The sequence below is a fragment of the Balaenoptera acutorostrata genome, chromosome 1 (assembly GCF_949987535.1).
Source record: "Balaenoptera acutorostrata chromosome 1, mBalAcu1.1, whole genome shotgun sequence".
NCBI lineage: Eukaryota > Metazoa > Chordata > Mammalia > Artiodactyla > Balaenopteridae > Balaenoptera > Balaenoptera acutorostrata.
In genome coordinates this window covers 183,622,418-183,638,263 of record NC_080064.1, presented here as the reverse complement: position 1 = coordinate 183,638,263, position 15,846 = coordinate 183,622,418, and the positions used below count along the sequence as shown (strand labels likewise).

The 15,846-nt window shown below is 36.0% G+C and overlaps 1 protein-coding gene across 1 annotated transcript in view; it reads right to left on the bottom strand.

The window, feature by feature from the left end:
• The window catches only part of USH2A (usherin), an 800,956-nt gene that overhangs the window by 703,856 nt on the left and 81,254 nt on the right, over positions 1-15,846 (bottom strand). Inside the window, exons 4-8 of the mRNA XM_057531465.1 lie at positions 8,866-8,929; positions 5,320-5,614; positions 4,167-4,351; positions 3,129-3,350; positions 1,906-1,999 (exon numbers count right to left, since the gene is read on the bottom strand). Coding sequence (XP_057387448.1) covers positions 1,906-1,999; positions 3,129-3,350; positions 4,167-4,351; positions 5,320-5,614; positions 8,866-8,929 — 860 coding nt within the window. The remainder of the gene's footprint in view (positions 1-1,905; positions 2,000-3,128; positions 3,351-4,166; positions 4,352-5,319; positions 5,615-8,865; positions 8,930-15,846) is intronic.

Genomic DNA, 15,846 nt, shown 5'->3' with positions numbered 1-15,846 from the left:
TATTTTGTTATAATATTTGGTTTCTGTCCCCAGTTCCTAAAATAGGTCCAGAACAAAAAGGTAAAATAGCATCTTTTTTTATTCGTAACAAGTCCCTTTCAACCCCACCTGAGTTTATTTTAATGAGGTGATTCTTGGAAACACCCTAAGGACAGGGGCTGGTTGCCAGGGTTAGAGGGTTGGAACTTTCAGCCCCATCTCTGGATCTCCAGGGAGGGAGAGGGGCTAGAGGTCAAGTTCAATCACCAATGGCCAATGATTTCATCAATCATGCATAATGAAGCTTCCATAAGAACTCTGGCTGAAGAGGTTCAGAGAGCCCACAGATTGATAAACACATTGAGGTGCTGGGAGGGCGGCATGGTCAGAGAGGACAGGGAAGCTCTGTGCCCCATCCTCCTTACCTTCCCTATGCATCCCTTCCATCTGGGCTGTTCTTGAGTTGCATCCTTTTATAATAAATGGTCATCTAATAAGTAAAGTATTTACTTGAGTTTTGTGAGCCATTCTAGTAAATTATCAAACCAAAAAGGGGGTTGGGGAACTCCCAATTTGCAGCTGAGTCAGACCGAAGTTGTAGTTAAACTGGGGACCCACTACTTGCAGCTGGCATCTAAAGTGAGAGCTCTCTTGTGGGACTGACCTCTAAACCCATGGGGTCTGTGATAATTCCAGTTAGTGTCAGAATTGAATTAAATTGTAGGACACCCAGTTGGTGTCCACAGAGAAGTGGATTGCTTTGTGTAGAAAAACCCCGTGCATCTGGTGTCAGAAGTGTAAGCAGTAGTTGTAGAAGAACAGTGTGTTTTGCCTTTTTAGAGGGCTCTCAAATCTTTATCTGTTAATATGATGTAAATATTTTCTATCAGTCCCATCACTTATCATTACACTATAGTTATTTTAGTCCTTACACTATCAAGAATTTTAAATATTTATATGACAAAATATGTCAATATTTTTTCATGACTCCTGATATGCTTCTTTGTTTTTTGTGTATTTCATATGCTACACTTATATAGACCCCCCCACCTGGGATTTAGAAATACTGTTCTAATCGTTATTTTAATAAATTTACAGCTATTTTTACACTTAATTCTTTAAGCGCCTAGATTTTTGTACATGCCATGAGGTAGGCCTCGAACTTTATTTTCTTACAAATTGGCAGCCAATCGCTTCAAACACCATTTACTGAAGACTCCATACTCTTAACTTTTATTTTTGGTATGATTGTTACTGCTGCTGTAACCCTCTTTCATATGAGCTATTACTGATGTTTATGCTGAATATTTCTAACAAATCTCTCTCAAATTTTTTTCATTTACCTCTTATTCCTAAAGATGTAGCTAAATTTCCACTTCAACTATGAAACTTACCCTGCTGATCATAGACAAGCTAAAATAATGTAATTTCTAAGTAATTTTACTGTAGATTTTCAAATTTACTACTTAAAATTCCTGATATCAGTAATGAATTAAACTTGATTGATGCAAGTACATAAAGACCTCTCTATATACCTTTGCACAAATTTACCCTTTAGGTGTTGTAATGTGACCCCTTTTTTTTTTAGTGCCATCTATTCAGATACCTTAAAAATTGTTTCATAAAATATGATAAACATGATAATGCTGATGAAACGAAGATGAAAAAAGAAAGGAAAAAAAAATCTCTGGGTTTAGTATTGGTTGTTATTCCTCCCTTAGAGTATTTTTAAATGAAATTTTCAAATTTATTGATGGCTTTAATTTTTCTCTATGAAAAAGTTTTCTGAAATAATTAACATTTTAAATTCATATCAATTTACTTTTATTCATACCCAGAAATTAGACCAAATCAAGTTTAAGAAATTTATATTCAACATCTCACCCCCTCTTTTTTGAGATTTCCATGCATAAACAGAGAACTCACATGAAGTCCTTCAGTGAAACTTTCCCGAGAGCAGAGGCATCTATAGGGCTGGCTTCTCGTGTCACAGTTATCAGCATGACCACAGCACTGACACCTGTGAACATGAGCGTCAGACAACTCCTTAGAAACACCAGTTCAATCATGAATATATTTAAAGACCTACATATATATATATATATCCACTATGTGAATTCAACAAGAGAGACAAATGTGTTAATCAACACAAAAATTAGTTTCTCTTTAATCATGTGTATATTCATAACAGTTTTAAATTAACTTAAGTACGGGAAGGATCGTCATTAATATCCAAACCACATTGACCGTGAAGGTAATTTTCAAGCCCATCTTGGGTTGTTTACACCTATATTAACCATGTGACAAACCTGCCAAGAAAAGGCATTTACTGAAACTATTGAAAACACAGTTAAGACTAGACAGTTCAGAATAAACTGGAAAATAAAGTTAACAAATTTCAATTTTTTCCCCAAAATTAGATGGTGAAAATTTAATAGTATTATTTTTTCATTGTGCTATGACTTAACAAATAACACTTACATGTTGATATTCTGATCTGTTTTGAAAGATGTTCTTTATTCGCAAGATATATCATTCTTCTAGCACAATCCAATTTTAAATATTGTCTATATATGCACAATTTCCATACTAGGGAGTGTGCTGCCTCCTAGTTCTCCAGCTATTCGTTTGTTTAAATTTGTTCTCAATTAGATCAGATATCTATAAATTACTTAGAGTATATGAGATTTTTCCTTTAAAGGAAAACAGATATTCCTCATAAAACTGTGAATTGTGGACTCAGGGAGACCAAGCCCAGCACTTATAAACTAGCTGGTACTATAGTTGTAACTCTAAATCTAGCTCCTGCTCTTTGATTTCAAGAATACTTGAACATTATATTCCAGAATAAACCAAGCAAAATATTTGGTAAATATTTTCTAAGTTGGATTCATAGTATCATAACTTCTAAACCAAACAGCTTTTGAAAATTGATTTTATAACAAAGTAATATTATGTACAACAAAGACTCGCATACAAATCTCCCCACAAAATCTTAAGAGTAGGAAACCAATTCAATACATGAAGATTAGAATCTGGCTTGCTCTAAAATGTTAGTTAATGTATTTTAAAATAAGTATGACAAAAGTCTAATTAGAAACAATATTCATAATGAAAAGTACACTCGAAACCTTGGTCATGAACACTACCTTCCAGTGATGGTGATTTCATTGACCCCGTAGTATCTGTGTCTGGGGCTGACAGAAGTCTCAGTGGTATGATACTGTCCATGGAAATGAAGTCGTACTTGTGTGGCCTTTACAAACTCTTGAAGAGATGGGATATTATAGAAATTATTGTATCCAGGACGATGATTTGGTCCAGGTGTTAGGATGCTAAAGGTGACATTACCACGGGAATATGGAGTAAAACTGTTGATGAAATTTGAAATCATAAGATATTCATATTTTTGACAAAACAAAAATCACAACACAATATTAATAATAGCTTAAATCCTTCATGCTGGGAGAACAAACATATTCCATATATTTCATATACAAACAATATAAGAGCATTACAGAAAAATATAGTAAAACATTTCCTTGGGGACATAATAAAAATCCTATTAATATAGATAACTTGGTAGACAATCTGAAAATCAATTTTAAAGCACAAGTGAGACTGTAAGCAAGAGATACTCTAAAGTTTTACAAGAATTTTAAACATTGTTTAAAACTCAATTTACAGAGGAGTCCTAGAAAAATCTGCCCTAAGAAAGTTGGTGGTAGAAGGAAGTCTCTACCAACCTGGTTAGCTTACATGTAGGTTACTACTGCTCATTAGTCTCTTAAAATTAACTCCTAAATACATTCAAAGACAATCATTTAAAAATATTCAGGGCTTCCCTGGTGGCGCAGTGGTTGGGAGTCTGCCTGCTAATGCAGGGGACACCGGTTCGAGCCCTGGTCTGGGAAGATCCCATATGCCGCGGAGCGGCTGGGCCCGTGAGCCACAACTGCTGAGCCTGCGCGCCTGGAGCCTGTGCCCCGCAGCGGGAGGGGCCGCGATGGTGAGGGGCCCGCGCACCGCGATGAAGAGCGGTCCCCGCACCGCGATGAAGAGTGGCCCCCACTTGCCGCGACTAGAGAAGGCCCTCGCACGAACCGAAGACCCAACACAGCCAAAAAAATAAATAAATTAAATAAATAAATAAATAAAGTAGCTATTAAAAAAAAAAATATTCATACTTGGGAAGCTGAAGACAGTTGACAGAATCAGAATTTTCTAATTCTCCATTGTTTTTCATTCCGAAAGTGCTGCAATTTCTAGCAAAATACTGCCAATCTTCCCAGTCTAGGCTGTTGTCTTTCTTCCTTTGAATCCTTATTGCTGTTGGTTGTGGACTAGAGAACTGAATGATGATGTAAAACACCTAAAAATGGATGTTAATTATTGTCACTGAAGTTTTAAGTTTGACCCATCAGTATAAATCATGGAATTGTTAGATTCAACTATAATAGCTTACTTCTTTATGATGATAATTACCAAATATTTATTAGATATCCAGAAATTTCATAGCCATATAGTAAAGGCCACACATTCTATAATTGCATATATGTCCCTCTTCTCAAGTATTTTATAAATTAAGGTGGAAATTAATATTAAGTTTGTTATAAAGATGAAAAAAGAACATTACTTATATGAAATAATTGTTATATATTTCTTCTTAAGTAGTAATTTAAAATAAGGACCTCAGTTTTTATTAATTTGTGCTACTTAATATTGAAAAGATGTTTCAATATTTCATATAGTTTTGACACAAACCTCTAATTTTTCTCTAAAAAATTAGGTCCTACATACCTTCTTTGAAATATTTTTATTTCATACATTATAATACACTACTTTAGTAAGGTAATGATCAATTGCCTAACTCAGTTTTCACTTTATAGTTGAATTGTGTCCCCAAATAGATGTGTGCAAGTACTAACTCTTGGTACTTGTGAATGTGACCTTATTTGAAAATGGGGTCTTTGCAGATGTAATTAAGTTAAGGGTCTCAAGGGGAGATAATACTGGATGTAGGATGGTCCTCATGAGAGAAGAAAGAGAAAGAATTGACATACACCCAGAAACAAGGAAGAAGGCCATGAAAAAAGAAAGTAGAGATTGGAGTTACACTGCCATGAACCAAGTAATGCCAGGAGCCACCAGAACCTGGAAAAGGCAAAGAAGGATTCTTCCCTAGGGTCTTTAGAGGGAGCATGCCCTGTCAACACCTTGATTTCATACTACTGATATTCAGAACTATAAGAAATTTCTGTTGTGTAAAGCCATTCACTCTATGGTCATTTGTTGAAGTCACCGCAGGAAACTAACACACATCCCACTGTTTCAAATTACCTGATACTGTCCATTTTCCAAATCTATTGAAATAGTCACTCCTTGATTAAGCTGGGTCATGTTTGTAAACACATGGGAAAGCCACGAAGTACCAATATTGTTATCATTGACAAAAGAAAGAGGATGGGCTTCAGGATTCAGCCGTAACACCCTATTATTGCTTGTGTCTTCTGCATCATTAGGAACACAGTACCGCTGTTCCAAACGAGGAACCCGAGGGTGGCTGCCAGGGCAACGGCAATGTGACTGGGTATGCAATCTGGGCAGATCTCCAGAGAAAACTTCCTGAATCTCTCTGTGGGAGTCAAGAAGCAGACGGTAAGGACCAATAGCTCAACAGTAACAGATCTTCTAAGAGGTGTTACCAGTGACTATCACTATTTTGTTTTGATTTGCAGCCATTTAGCTTTAATAATTTTCTAAACAGAAGATAAAATCAAAGTCATTCCTGACCAAATAAACATACTCATTCTCATAAAATGGATGTCAAAAACATCGGTACATTTTTTTAAATGAAGCATAGGTGATTTACAATGTTGTGTTAATTTCTACTGTACAGCAAAGTGATTCAGTTATACATACATTCTTTTTTATATTCTTTTCCATTATGGTTTATCACAGGATATTGAATATAGTTCCCTGTGCTATATAGCAGGACTTTGTTGTTTATACATTCTAAATATACTAGTTTTCATCTGCTAATCCAAAACTCCCACTCCATCCCTCCCCCACCCCGCTTGGCAACCACAAGTCTATTCTTTGTGTAAAAACAGTACTTTCTTAAGTGTTAACTTTGTACATCAAGAAGCATGAACAAGTTCTTGACTGCTTATCAAGATATTTATTAAGATATAGTATTTTACTGGGCCTATTTGTAATAAAAAGAAAGGCAACATTAACTTAGGTTGTTAAGCTGACTTACCACTGAGAGTGAACAATAATGTATTGAAAATAATGAGAGTTATAGATAGGGTCTCTCATTTATCCATGGGAAAGAAGTAAGAAAATAAGCATCATTTTATCTGCTGCTGTTTTAGGCAAAGGGACTGAGGCCAAGACCATTTGTCAATGGTTTCCTGTGACTCATCAGTACAGATTCTGGCACCCTAAGATGCTTCAATGGCTTCAGATCATATGGCCGCTGCCAACAGTCAAAGAAGAATGCCAGTTTCAGGCAGATATATTTAATTTTTCCATTAAGGGCAATATACTGATCTAGAGCAGAATCAGTCATTCTATTTATAGGCATTCTTCCACATAGCACCTTTCCAGCCATTTCAGGTAGGCCAACACCAGTAACCCAGGTCTAAGTAAAGAGACTAGACTTCTCTCCAACCCCACTGAAGGCAATGGAGGAGGTAAGAAGATTTTTCATTCACTAAATCGCATAAAGGCACACCTTCTTCTTTAAATCTCATTCATAGTTTTCAATTGATATCACATGTTGCATGGGGCCAAAAGTGACCATCCAGTGAGACCTTTATCTCAGGGAAATCTTTATTTGCAATGCTGCTCATCAGAACTTTAGACAAAGGTGATTTAAAACATGGTGAGGCTAGTGGCAGTAAATCTCCCCAAGACTGTGTTTCAGTGGTATAGCATCCTATATTTAGGCATCTCTGGATTATATAGACTAATAAAAAAATGTGTATATTGCTAATGGACATACCACTGACCACTGCAGCACCACAGGAGCAATGCTTTTCAACTTTACAAGAGCTAGTCCTGGCACTTGGAAATTCACCATACTAATCTACATTTCCCTTAAAGAAATAGGAATAAACATTCTTCTTTTTGAATTGAATAAGAGCAACTCATCCATACAAAAATTTACTATTATATCATCAAATCATAACTTGGGAAACAAACTTCAGAGGATGTCTCAGGCAGAATTTCACTTGAACTTTCTGAACAGAATGGACGCTTACATGTCTTGAAAAATGCCTAAGAAAGATTTCCCACCTATTCTCAAGATGAGGAAATACTTCATTAAATATAGTCCAAGTCTACATAATTATTTGTTCACTGGAAATAGAAATATATAATAATACTTCAAATTACTCACTCTTCTTGTCTCCAAGTCAAATAGCCCAGTCTCTTGAGATTTTTCCATATATCAAAATAATTAATCATTTCCTTTGTGCTACATTCTCTAGCATTTACAAATTCAGCAAAGCAATTTTAAAAGGCAGATATAGAAGTTTCTTCTTTTAATTTGAATTTTATTTTATTTATTTATTTATTTTTATACAGCAGGTTCTTATTAGTTATCTATTTTATACATATTAGTGTATATATGTCAATCCCAGTTCATCCCACCACCACCACCCTTCCACTCCGCTTTCCCCCCTTGGTGTCCATATGTTTGTTCTCTACATCTGTGTCTCTATTTCTGCCTTGCAAACTGGTTCATCTGTACCATTTTTCTAGATTCCACATATATGCGTTAATATATGATATTTGTTTTTCTCTTTCTGACATACTTCACTCTGTATGAAACTTAAAAGCTTTTGCACAGCAAAGGAAACTATAAACAAGATGAAAAGACAACCTGCAGAATGGAAGAAAATATTTGCAAATGAATCAATGGACAAAGGATTAATCTCCAAAATATATAAACAGCCCATGCAGCTCAATATTAAAAGAAACAAACAACCCAATCAAAAAATGGGCAGAAGACCTAAATAGACATTTCTCCAAAGAAGACATACAGACGGCCAAGAGGCACATGAAAAGCTGCTCAACATCACTAATTAATAGAGAAATGCAAATCAAAACTACAATGAGGTATCACCTCACACCAGTTAGAAAGGGCCTCATCAGAAAATCTACAAACAACAAATGCTGGAGAGGGTGTGGAGAAAAGGGAATACTCTTGCACTGCTGGTAGGAATGTAAATTGATACAGCCACTATGGAGAACAGTATGGAGGTTCCCTAAAAAACTAAAAATAGAATTACCATATGACCCAGCCATCCCACTACTGGGCATATACCCAGAGAAGACCATAATTCAAAAAGACACATGCACCCCAATGTTCACTGCAGCACTATTTACAATAGCCAGGTCATGGAAGCAACCTAAATGCCCATCAGCAGACGAATGGATAAAGATGTGGTATATATATACAATGGAATATTACTCAGCCATAAAAAGGTCATTTGTAGAGATGTGGATGGACCTAGAGATTATCATACAGAGTGAAGTATAGCAGTTTCTTAAGTATCAGAAACAACTTCATACAGAACATTTAAACAAATGTATCCAAAATTCTATAATACAACTTGTTCAAAAGTCTAGTTTTCTTAGAAGAAATCCTTTGTACAGAATTTGATCAATTTTATATTATGAGGAGTTATCCAATAGAGTAGCACTAGTGAATAACAACCATAGACTAAGCCACGGCAAACACTGTAAACATTAATTAGATGATGTTTCCCAAATACTGTAAAGATGGAAAATGCTGTAATCTTCATGACACACTTACTTAAATGAATTCATCATTTATCCTTACACTTCAGGTATAAAGTTTTACGATCTGCTTACCTGTTTGTAAGTGCCACCTGGTATAATCGAAAATCTTGCATTCTTCCAACAAATTGCTCTAAACCTGCAAAATACATATATGTATATAATATGAGAAGTCTCAGTTTACCAAGCAATGGCTGACAAATGTTCAAGTGAAATTCTTTTAAAGCTATGAAACTTTTTTATTATATTAGTTTCAGGTATACAGCATTATAATTCACCATCTGTATATATATATATCATTATAATTCACCATCTGTCTCAGTTTACCAAGCAATGGCTGACAAATGTCCAAGTGAAATTCTTTTAAAGCCATGAAACTTTTTTATTATATTAGTTTCAGGTATACAGCATTATAATTCACCATCTGTATACAGTACAAAGTGGTCACAACCACAAGTCTAGTTACCATCCATCACCATTTGAGTTGACACACTTCATCAGTTTCACCCACTCCTAACCACCTTCCCCTCTGGTAACCACTAAACTGTTCTCTGTATTGATGGGTTTGTTTGTTTTTATTTGTGCATTTGTTTTGGTTTTTTTAGATTCCACATATGAGTGAAATTATACAGCATTTGTCTTTCTCCTTCTGACTTATTTCACTTAGCATAATACCTTCAAGGCTCATCCTTGTTGCCATAAGGATGGATTTCATTCTTTTTTATGGCTGAGTAGTATTCCATTATATATATATATGTATGTGTATGTGTGTGTGTGTATATATATATATATATATATATATATATATAGAGAGAGAGAGAGAGAGAGAGAGAGAGAGAGAGAGAGAGAGAGAGGCATCTCTTGAATATATAGACTAATAAAAAGAATGTCACACACACACCCCACATCTTCTTTATCCATTCATCAATTGATGGAATCAGGTACATAGGTCGTTTCCATATCTTGGTTATTGTAAATAATGTTACAGAGAACATAGGGGCACACACATCTTTTCAAATTAGTGTTTTCATTATCTTCAAATAATACTTAGAAGTGGAATAGCTGGGTCATATGGTAATTCTAGTCTTAATTTTTTGAGGAATCTTCATACTGATTTCCATAGTGGTTGCACCAAGTTACAATCTCACCAACCCAGAAAAAGGTTCCCTTTTCTCCTCCTCCTCTCCACAGTGTTTATTTCCTATCCTTTTGATAATAGCCATTCTAACATGTATGAGGTGATATCTCATTACGGTTTTGTTTTGCATTTCCCTAATAATTAGTGATGTTGAACATCATTTCATGTGCCTGTTGGCCATCTGTATGTCTTTGGGAAAATGTCTATTCATATCCACTACCTACTTTTTAATTGGGTTGTTCATTCTTTTGTTGTTGTATGAGTTCTTTATATATTTTGTATATTAACCCCTTATCAGATATATCATTTGCAAATATCTCCTCCCCTTCAGTAGGCTGCATTTTCGTTTTGATGATGGTTTCCTTCACTGTGCATAAGCTTTTTAATTTGATGTAGCCCCATTTGCTTATTTTTGCTTTTGCTTCCCTTGACTTTGGAGTCAGATCCACAAAAACATTGCTAAATCGGATGTCAGCGAGGTTACTGCCTATGTTTTTTCTAGGAATATTATGGTGTCTTTAATCCATTTTGAGTTAATTTTGTGTATGGCATAAGATAGTCATCTAGTTTCATCATTTTACATGTTCAATTCTCCCAACTGGAAAGAGACTATCCTTTCTCTTGTATGTTCTTTCTCCTTTGTTGGAGATTAATTGTCCACATACATGTGGGTTTACTCTTGTGCTCTCAGTTCTGTCCCATTGATCTGTGTATTTGTTTTTGTGCCAACACCATACAGTTTTGATTAATATAGCTTTGTAGTAGAGTTTGAAATCAGGGAGAATGGTACTTCCAGCTTTGTTCTTCTTTCTCAAGATTATTTTGGCAATTCAGGATCTCTGTGGTTTCCTACAACTTTTAGAATTATTTGGCCTAGTTCTGTGAAATATGCCCTTGGAGTTTTGAAAGGAATTGCATTGAACTTATAGATTGTTTTGGATAATATGGACATTTTAGGATTATCAGTTCTTCCAATCTATGAATAAGAAATATCTTTCCATTTATTTGTGTCTTCAATTTCATTCATCAGTGTCCTATAGTTTTCAGTGTACAGGTCTTTCACCTCCTTGGTTAAATTTATTCCTTTTTTAAAAAAAATATTTATTTATTTATGGCTGCACTGGGTCTTCATTGCTGTGCACAGGCTTTCTCTAATTGTGGTGAGTGGGGGCTACTCTTCATTGTGGTGCATAGGCTTTTCATTGCAGTGGCTTCTCTTGTTGCAGAGCACGGGCTCCAGGTGTGTGGGCTTCAGTAGTTGTGGTACACGGGCTCAGTAGTTGTGGCGCACGGGCCCAGCTGCTCCGCACCATGTGGGATCTTCCTGGACAAGGGATCGAACCCATGTCCCCTGCATTGGCAGGTGGATTCTTATCCACTGCACCACCAAGGAAGTCCCTATTCCTTTTTTCAATGCAACTGTAAATGCGATTGTTTTCTTAATCTCTCTTTCTCATGGTTCATTATTTGTGCATAGAAATGCAACAGATTTTTGTATATTGATTTTATATCTTGCAACTTACCTTACTTATTAGTTCTAACAGGTTTTGGGGGGAGTCTTTAGGGTTTTCTATATCATGTCATTTGCAAATAGGAACAGTTTTCCTTCTTTCTTTCTGATTTGGATTCCTTTTGTTTCTTATTTCTTGCTAATTGCTGTGGATAGGAATTCCAATACAATGTTGAATAGAAGTGGTGAGAGGGCATCCTTGTCTTATTCCTGATCTTGCAGGAAAAGCCTTCATATTTTTCACCATTGTTAGCTGTGGGTTTGTCATACATGGCCTTTATTATGCTGAGATATACTCCCTGTATACCCACTTTGCTGAGAGTTTTTGTCATAAATTAATGTTGAATTTTGTCAAATGCTTTTTCTATATCTATTGAGATGATCATATGACTTTTATCCTTCATTTTGCTGATGTGATTTATCACCTCAATTGATTTGTGCATATTGAACCATCCTTACATCCTTAGAATAAATCCCACTTGATCATGGTGTATGATCCTTTTAATGTCTTGTTGGATTCAGTTTGCTAATATTTTGTTCAGGATTTTTGCCTCCATGTTCATCAAAGAAGAGTTTGAGAAGACTAGGTATTAAATCTTCTTTGAATGCTTTGTAGAATTCACCAGTGAAGTCATCTGGTCCTGGGCTTGTTTGTTGACCTTTTTTTTTTTTTTTTTTTACTGTTTCAATCTCCTTACTAGTAATTGGTCTATAGGTTAGAAAACTTTTATGTTTATATCACAATCCTTTCAAACTCTTACAGACCCTTATATATTTTGCTAATTACAAGTGAATAACAATAATAATCATAGTTATCTCTATATACATTATAGGACTTAAGTCAGAGTTAATATTTTAGCCAGCCTATTTACTGACCCAACTTATGATCTCTATCCAGAATACCTTCCCCAAATCAAATTTCTCTGTAGTTTATAAACCTATAAATCTATCATCTCATCAGCCCTAAATGTGAGTGTCATCTGTTTCGCATCCTGATTTTCAGAGCATTCACATTACCAAGAACAAGACTCCCCACTTTTCCATCCCACCTGTTCTATCCCCAAGCTCCAGGGCATCAGCTTGGGTCTTCTCCAAACTAAGATGAATGCCTCATCTAGAAAATCTCCAGTAAGTGAGGATAAATTGAAAACCTCCTATTCATGAGTTCTGAGTTATTCACATGTATCAGTGGCATCCTAGCCCAGTCTCAAAATTCCATCACCTCATGAGAATTTTTCTAAGACAAGTCAGGTTCAGAGCCCAATCTGCTTTGAATTAGGTGACTTTTCAAGATGTGGGTATATATCAACTTTAAACCACACATTATTTTATTAATTCACCAAATATTTATTTAGGATGTACTAACAGATAAGCCCAGGGAGAGTAGGAACAGAAAAATGTAAGAAAGCTAAGGTATTTTTTGTTTTTAATAATGAGAAAAACAATGAAAATGGTAAAATTCTACCTAGAGTTTAAATCATGGGGACACAAAAATGATATGATCTAAAGTATAATGCTAGTTCAGTAACTGTGTTTTTTAAATTAAACTTGATGCAATGGCCAATCACCAAATGACTATTTCCGTAAATGTGTTTTTTTTAACAATTCTATTTTTTAATTTTATCTTAATAATAGAGTTTTAAGGAATGTTTGATCTATCTTTGCTGCAGTTTTTTGGTGGTGCTTCGGAGGAACCTGGGGCAGAGTGAGGTTATGGCAGATGAATAAAAGACGTAGAGTAGAATTAGCACACCAAATAGTCTGAGACGCTGATCTCAGAAGCAGCAGGAGATGAATGAGCAAAGAAAGATGGGACTCAGGGGTATAAAAAGAGTAAGTGTCTATGTGTGAGTTTGTGTGAGTGTGTATGGGACTCAGGGGTATAAAAAGAGTAAGTGTCTATGTGTGAGTTTGTGTGAGTGTGTATTTTATCTTTCTTCTTATAATTATATTAAAGGCTGTAGTTAAGAAAATAACAATATTTCATATATGAATATTTCTTCATGCATCTAAAGATTTCCAATTGATACATTCTAAGAAAAAGTATATCTGTAGGCCCCCTCTCCACTTCTCTGCCTCAGTTTTCCACACACCCCACAACCCAAAGCCCAAAGAAAACAATGCTCGATGCAGCCTCATGCTCTGACTTTCCTGTTAGGAAAGTTCCTCTACCCTTTGTCTAGAAATAGGCAATTGAGGCAAGTGCAAACTAATTATTACTTAAAGCAGTGTTATGAAGAAATAACAACAATAAACAAACCAAAAAACCCCACTCTATTAAAATGTCATAGAAATCTTTAGATTTCCAACACAAATTGCTTTAAAATTTATAATTAGTGAAAAGAATAAAGAAAACATTATGCACAGTTCATTTGACAAATTGGCCATACAGGAAATTTGGTAAATTGCCCTGGATCAAAAGAGCTGAAGCTAAACAAGGTAGGAAATGATATAATGAAGGATACACCTTTCTTGGACATAGAGGAAAGACAGGAAGAACAGGTGTGAATACATTTAAGTCACTGTGGTTTTGTTTGAAGAGTAGGGAAGACACACAGGAAAATCACTCCTCATGGTATGAATTTTCTTTCTGAGGAAAAGGTAATGTCTGCCTGGAATGAAGGAAGTTGGATCTGTCCCCTATTTATTTCTTCACCTTCACCTACCCCACTCACACCCAGCCCTTCTCCCCCAGCGTCCTTCATACGCCATATGGTGCAGGTCTACAGACTACCTGTAGTACTCCACAAGGACCAAGGTCTCTCAGCCCTAAGGTTTTGCACATGATTTTGCCTCTACTTCCAATGTTCCCGCTCTATCCCAGCCCTTAATTTCTCAGCTTTGAAATATTTCCCATGGGAAACTTTCTGTGGCCCAGCAGGATCCTATATGTTCCTGTAGCACTCTGCACTTCTGATTCTGTTCTACAAATGCCTATTTACTTCTCTACCATGCTTATGAAATGTAAAAGTCTTCCCTAGAAAGACACACAAAGTAATAATTGGTCTTATCTGCTGTTCTATCCCTAGCTCATAGCCAAGTTTCCTGGCAAAGGGTAAACTGTTCAAAAATTATTTACTAATGAAGGGAAAATGAAGGAGGGAAGCGAGGAGGAATAGTGTTATTTATACCTGTAATAAAAATGTATAATGAACACTATACAGAATGAGTGAGAAGGTTGACCAGGGAAAAATACACGGATCCTCAAGAAGTATTTTGAGGGCCATCTGAAATCAGAGACTGTAACTTTGCAATGGCACGAGTCTGAAAGCTAAGTGATTTCCCCAAACATGCTGACAACTCAAGAGAAATATCAAATGATTAGAAGTAGCCAGCATTGAGGGTTTTCAGGTACAGTATATCAAACAAGGAGAACAGGAAGGTAAGATTCCAGTAATACAGAAGAAATAATGCACCAAAGTACTTAAGAGAACAGGAAAGTGAAACAGGGTGAGAGGTAATAGACCAGAAAAAAGAGAGGAGTCAAGGTAGTGGGCCTCGGATTAAGTAAAAGAAGAGTGCAGTAGAAGTGAGGAAGCAGGCTATTTGAAACAATCATAGTATTCACTTTAGTGCTGCCTGGGGACACAATAAAGATAAACACTGGTGCTGCTTTTGGCAGCATTGACTAATGAAGCAACAGGAAGTTTCCCATCATACTCGAAGCATGCTATGCCATCAAGAAACACCCCCCAAATAAAAAAAATATGGTTATGGGTTGAACGGTGCCCTTCCCAAATTACATGCTGAAGTCTTATCCCCCAGTACCTAGGAACATGACCTTCTTTGGAAACAGGGTCTTTGCAGATATCATCAAGGTGATGTCATTAGGGTGGGCCCTAATCTGACTAATGTCCTTATAAGAAGAGGAAAATACTATGTAAAAACACATTCACACAGGGAGAAGGCCATGTGACAACAAAGGCAGGAATTAGAGTGACACAGCTAAAGAACGTGGAATACCAAGGACTGGCAGCCACCACCAGAAGTCAATTAAAGACACAGAAGGATTCGCCCCTCGAGGTTTCAGAGACAACATGGCCCTGGTAACACCTTGATTTTGCACTTACAGCCTCTAGCACTGTGAGACAATAAATTTCTGTTGTTATAAGCCACCCAATTTGTGGTATTTTGTTATGGAGGCCCAGGAAACCAATTTAATCATCATTTCCTATGGTTGTTAACATAATGAGTTATCAAAGACGAAAAAAAATAGTGGCAACATGTATTCCACGTTATCTAATTTGTCTTTGCAGTATAAAAAAAAGTCTAAAACGTAATATATACAACCTCTAGGGAATATTTTCATTCAAAGTACCCAGAAAATACAGATCACAACGAATAAGGGATAATGACTTCTGGTTTTCAAAGCCCTAATATAACTGAAGGCAAAATTGTTGAACACTGT